Source organism: Ruditapes philippinarum, unplaced genomic scaffold (assembly GCF_026571515.1).
Source record: "Ruditapes philippinarum isolate M1 unplaced genomic scaffold, ASM2657151v2 ctg325_1_1_1_1, whole genome shotgun sequence".
Classification (NCBI taxonomy): Eukaryota; Metazoa; Mollusca; class Bivalvia; order Venerida; family Veneridae; genus Ruditapes; species Ruditapes philippinarum.
This window is the reverse complement of record NW_026866329.1, coordinates 290,385-296,868: the sequence shown is the minus strand read 5'-3', so window position 1 is coordinate 296,868 and position 6,484 is coordinate 290,385. Positions and strand designations below refer to the sequence as shown.

The window sequence follows — 6,484 nt, the reverse complement described above, 5'->3', positions numbered from 1 at the left end:
ATTTTTTTTCTTATCAAACTCCATGTAATTCAAAGTACAAAACAACAACCTATTTAGAACACGTTTGTGGTTAAACAAAAACATTTTAGTGAATTTATTTTCATACTTGGCATTGCTCACATCTGTTTCCTAAATAACCTACAGAGCATATGCATGAATAGGAACCATATGTGTTCAAACATGTGCTGTTGTGTTGACAAAGCTTTATTGGGAGTTTACATTCGTCAGTATCTATGCAATAACGTCCACGAAATCCATGTTCACATAGGCAGTGAAATAATCCAGGAGTGTTCATACAAGTTGTGGCATTTGTACAAAGTTGTAAAGAACATTCATCAACATCAACGTCACATAAACGTCCAGTCCAGCTTTTGAGACATTGACAAGTGAATGATCCTTGGGTATTATGACATGTCCCGCCATTTTTGCAAGGATTTAAACCCTGACATTCATTTATATCAATGCAGGTATTTCCATGGTAACCTGTGAATTTAGATTTATTATAAATATAGTGAACATGAGATAAATCAACACACAAACTGAGATACTATCATGCTAACAAAATGGAAGTTGATTTATGACTATTGCTTCTGAATAAGATCTGTAAATGAGAATTGTCAATTGCAATATGCAGTACTTATTTCAGAGAAAAGGCACACCAATTCATTTATCAAAATTTTTCTACATAACAATTAATCTAAGGAAAAAAAACTGTGTTATTAAAAGAGATACAGTTTCGATATATAATACATGTACATATAATGTAAGCATTAAGAATGCATGTGCCTTAAATAAGCAAACAATAAGCAAAAATCGAAAATTGAATTTCAAAGGGGAAGTTATATGTTTTTGCATTTCTAATACGACTAATGCGTTAAGTAACTAAACCACATTTGATTATCATGTTGTGCTAAATGTGTTGAGTAACTATCATTAGATAAAACTCTAATATGGACAAATAATAGTGTTCACAATTGCCACTATTTGTTTAATTTCAATAGGTCAATGTTATATGAAATCAGTTCCTTACGTAACGCGTTTTCACTTACCTTTTTTTATTTAGTTTTTGACAGTTTGTTAATGGATTAACATTATACTTATCATTTATCTACAATATATATATATATATTTTTAGCATTGTGTAACCAGTGGTTATTTGCCATATTATAGGATAGAAGTAAATGGTCAACTATATACTTTACGCGTTAGTTACATAATGGTTAAGTCATTAGTTGATCGCTCTGTGTGTTTTCGTGGGTACGTGCGTGAGTGTGTTATACAGTCAGTGCGTCAGAGTTATGACGCGCTTAAATTAATGTAAGCGTTATACTATAGGCGCTTCAATGAAAAACGTTTCTTTATCACTTCAAACGGTCTTCATTTTTGGTATGTGATAAATAGAATATTAAATTCGCCAGAGGCTCGCATGGTATATTTTATTCAACTCGTTCAATAAATACAGTATTAAACTTACACTCATTCAATATTCTCTATGTATTAGAATCATGAAATTTAAATCAATTGTACATATCAATAATCATATAATACCATGAACTATGAACATACATGTAATCTACTGAGAGTACCAGGAACGTTATGAGTTTTTAAGTGGTGTCTTACGGTATTTTCATGCGCGTGAGTTTCCGAGATTGGAAGCGATATTGGTGGTCCCGTTATTAAGAAAAAAGCCTTATACGCTACAAATTTAATGCAATTTTAGAAGCATTGTGAACTTTTGTAAAATGTTGAATGGGAGGAAGCACAAATTAATATCCGAAAAAAATCAAACTAGAAAAATTGTTTTCGAAACTCCTTTAAGTTATTTAGGAATGTATATATCCTTTACATTATTTTTTTAAATGGCAAGTTAGATTTCAGTTTGTAATTTTTAAATGACCAAAGGACATCCTACTTATGTTCAGGTTCCCCCTGTATATTTTACAATATGTCAAATCGTTCACAGACGGACGAAAAAAGCAGCGTCAGAGCAACTAAACCTTCATCACTGCTTAAACAATCATCGCAATCATTAATAATGTCTCAAGTTTACCTGTCTTGCAAACCAAGTGTCCATTCTCGTCACATATTTTATTTCCTGTTGCAATACAACTATGTTGACAATGATTGCCAGAATGATGAGTGTCACACCAAATCATTGCTTCTAGAACTAAACTTTAAATAAAACAGTTCAAGTGATAGATCGGCAAAGACATAATAAATGTTGGCACAAGGAAGGTTTTGTACAATGCATGTAGACACAACAAGGGTTATTGACAAATGTATGTAGACCCAACGAAGGTTTTTTTTTAAACAAATGTATGTAGACACAACTAAGGTTTTTTAAACAAATGTATGTAGACACAACGAAGGTTTTTTACAAATGCATGTTTACACAATGAAGGTTTTTTTTTACAAATGCATGTAGAGACAATGAAGGTTTTGTTTAACAAATGTATGTAGAGACAATGAAGGTTTTGTTTAACAAATGTAGGTAGACACAACAAAGGTTTTTTACAAATGCATGTAGACACAATGAAGGTTTTTTTTACAAATGCATGTAGACACAATGAAGGTTTTTTTTACAAATGCATGTAGAGACAATGAAGGTTTTGTTTAACAAATGTATGTAGACACAACGAAGGTTTTTTACAAATGCATGTTTACACAACGAAGGTTTTTACAAATGCATGTTTACATAACGAAGGTTTTTTTACAAATGCATGTAGACACAACGAAGGTTTTGTACAAATGCATGTAGAGACAATGAAGTTTTTTTTTTAACAAATGTATGTAAACACAACGCAGGTTTTTTACAAATGCATGTTTACACAACGAAGGTTTTTTACAAATGCATGTAGACACAATGAAGGTTTTTTTTACAAATGCATGTAGACACAATGAAGGTTTTGTTTAACAAATGCATGCAGAGACAATGAAGGTTTTGTTTAACAAATGTATGTAGACACAATGAAGGTTTATTTACAAATGCATGTAGACACAATGAGGATTTTTTTTACAAATGCATATAAAGACAATGAAGGTTTTGTTTAACAAAAGTATGTAGACACAACGAAGGTTTTTTTACAAATGTATGTAGACACAACTAAAGAGGATTACTTCATTATTAGTTGACAAGATACAGAATTCATAAAATAAAAAAGACCATTGCCCTACATTGTACGAAAAAAGCCATGTTATTGAAGATTAAAATCAACACTTAGGTATTACATCAAATAACTAAAAATTATAGTTATAATATATTTGTATAGAAATTTTTATTGTCTTGTACAATAAATCAAATGTAAAAAATTGTACGTTCATTACGTTTTGTCACCGGACGTGAACGTCATTTGAAGTGGTTTTGCTTTGTTATAGAGGGCTGCTGCTTTATATGTTGCCGGCAGGTGTTGTTGATTTTCAAATTTAATGTTGTGTGCACTGTATTGTACTGTCACTTGGAAAACCTGTAATTTAAAAGAGCACGAGGAAAGACTCATTTTAGCATCGAGAAACAGAACAATAAAAAACATATCAACTTAATTTAGTAGTTATTTAATAAAAAGGATATACAGTAGAACTTCGGTAAGTCGAAGTTGGAGGGACTTGCGTAAAAACTTCGACACATCGGGACTTCGACTCATGAATCGGTCTGAATTTCATGACAAGTTTCCACCCGTGACTAGCCCTAATTATAAGATATATATTATAAGATATATAACGTAACCAATTTCATGTTTTTCTTTCATTCATTAATCTGATATTTCACATTATACAATGATAAATATGACATGTTAAGTAACTTTTCACGGCTAATGATTTGGACTCCCTGTTGACGTATACAATGAAGTTACAAAAGGCTTAACAATACGAAAGGGCAATAACTTAACCAGCTTATAGTAAATATTTCGCGTGTGATTATCACGCGACACCGGGTCACGGAAGAACTCAAAAAAAATGTTCTTACTGTTTACATGTACTTTCAAATACCGCTACGGCAATTAAAATAGTAATGATTAAAGCATTTTTTCACACATTTAAACGCATACAAAGGCTGTTTGGAACACTCGACTGTGTAATTAACACCTGTCGCTAAAAAGTTGATCGGAAATTGTCTTTGCGACCAGAAAAGGTGTGAAAATGTCTCGAGGTCGAAGGTGTCAAAATAACCGAAGAACTTCGACTTATGTTTGGTAAATTGTACTAGATTTATTCTATACGGACCACGAAAAAACTTCGACACATCGAAAAACTCGACACATAAAATCTCGACTCATCAATAGGTTGTTATAAGGAATATATAACGGAAAAAAATCGGGACTTTCATTTTACTTCGACACATCGAGAAAATCGACTAATCGAAGTTCGACTCATAGAAGTTCTACTGTATTTTATCACTTAAGCTATGTTTATACCTTAATATAAAGCATGAAATAACATTCAGATCATTTTGTATGTATTCTTTTGCACATTTGTTGATTGATGCACTACAATGATCAACATTGGTCGCAGTAGATTAGTACATGTTTATACATAATGCAGTACATATATATACATATACTTAAGACCATACTGATGTGTTGCTGTGTTTATGTACAAACCGCAAATCTTATTGTCATAGTTTGGCAATAAGAAAAGTAATAAAAATGATTCACATGGATGTTAAATATTAAAAAAAAAGAAAAGTAAAATAGCCTTATTACTAGATTTTCTTTTAAAAGGAACATTTTCCTGATTTATTTTATTATATCAATATACAATTAAGTGATCACAAAATAAAATAATCTTAAACTAGTATTAGGATTATGCCTCTTTCGAAGACAGGGGTATTAGTATATTGTTTTGCAAATGTCGGCCAATCTTTTGGTCTGTAGAGCAGTTTATTTACAAGAAGTATCTTTTAAAATAAAATACTCGGTTGAACTAAAGCTTTATTTGCATAGTGTACCTTAGAAAAATGGAAAAAGAATCATAAGGATTCTACACGTAGTTTCTACATGATCAAGTTGGTGTTTTACTTATATCACCTTTTGTAACCATAACAACTGTTAGAATTTCACTCGGCGAAGATTCATTTTATTTACATTGTCTCGTTTATAGGAACATGATGGGGCTTAGAGTGAGCATTGGTGCACCATTTACCGACTTAAACTCCTCAGCAGTGTCTATACTGCTGACCGTGTCAAATCGGTGCCCCTAATATCTTCCTTTCTGCCCCTAGTTTTATTTTTGTTTGTTTTTGTTGTTGTTTTTTTTTGCCCCTCCTTCCCCGAATTTCGAGTCCCTTTCCCCTGTGCCCTTTTACTTTGTGGACCTATTAATCAATTAATTATTTCTATTTTAATTTCCTTATCGCGGTTACTATTATTTCTTTTTAAGTATCATTTATGTGATTATCCTGTCAGTGATCTGCCTTGAGCCCTGTCCTATTTTTGTTTGGGGTCCTCGGGGGCTCCTTGTCGCCTGTTTTTTGTTGCTGGGTCGTTTTGTGGTTGCGTTAATTGAACGCCGCCTTTCCTTGTTGACCTTAATGATCAACATTATTTTTTGTCCAAATCACATTGTAGTATTTTTCAAATTTCTGCTAAATCTAACTTTGGTTAATGTATACTAACTAAATAAAATTTACTTAATCTGCCGTCTTACCAGTCTAACAAATTTCAATAATGCATTATATTAGGGTGAAGTTAGAAGTGTGGTTTGCACTCTGAATTGTAAAATATATAGGTTAGCAAAACAATGCCAACGTTAAAAAAAATTAGGCTTTCTAAAGTGAGGATACAATCAATTGATTTATTACATAGATAATACACGTGGGACACGCAGAGATAAATAATTACATAGTAACTTTTTTATATCCTTTTAACTAAGAAAAATGTCTGTTATGAATTGCTGACTGTTTTAACTTTATATTTTCAAGAAAAAGTAATCAAAAAATATTTTCTTTCAGTTGATAGGAATGAACTGCAGTAACAATCTTGACATTAAGGATACAATGATTACATATTTTGGCTGTAAACCAATTTGATTGGACACAAACTAATATTGATCATTAACAAAAATAATTGGTCAAACTAGACGTCTTTACATTTTTAAGAAGATTTCGAATTTATCGTACCAATGCGCTCATTAAAATAAAATAAAAGTAGACGAGCTGAAAGAAAATGTTGATTTCCGTCGTATTCAATGGCAGTTAAGATACCCTTTATACAAGCGATTATAAATTAAATAATAAAAAGATATGTACTTTTTAGCTGGTGAATATGATGTGATATTTACTGAAACTTATTATTGAAATGGCTATCGCCTCAGTCAATTTTCGGTACATATCATATCATATTCACCAGCAGCTAAAGAGTCCATATTAGTACAATATTACATATATTAGCCAAACATACTCGTATATTCTTTACGAAAAGATACATTTAATCATCTCTTCCCAAATTTTAAGAAAAATATATGCATGTACATTTGCGATTAAATAAAG

General features: G+C 31.5%; 1 protein-coding gene across 1 annotated transcript in view; it reads right to left on the bottom strand.

Moving 5' to 3' along the window:
* Positions 1-106: 106 nt before the first annotated feature.
* LOC132732160 (uncharacterized) overlaps positions 107-6,484 on the bottom strand; it is a gene marked incomplete at its 3' end in the record, with an annotated part of 63,234 nt that continues 56,856 nt past the window's right edge. The window contains exons 10-12 of the mRNA XM_060718529.1: positions 3,325-3,464; positions 2,051-2,172; positions 107-483 (exon numbers count right to left, since the gene is read on the bottom strand). Coding sequence (XP_060574512.1) covers positions 107-483; positions 2,051-2,172; positions 3,325-3,464 — 639 coding nt within the window. The remainder of the gene's footprint in view (positions 484-2,050; positions 2,173-3,324; positions 3,465-6,484) is intronic.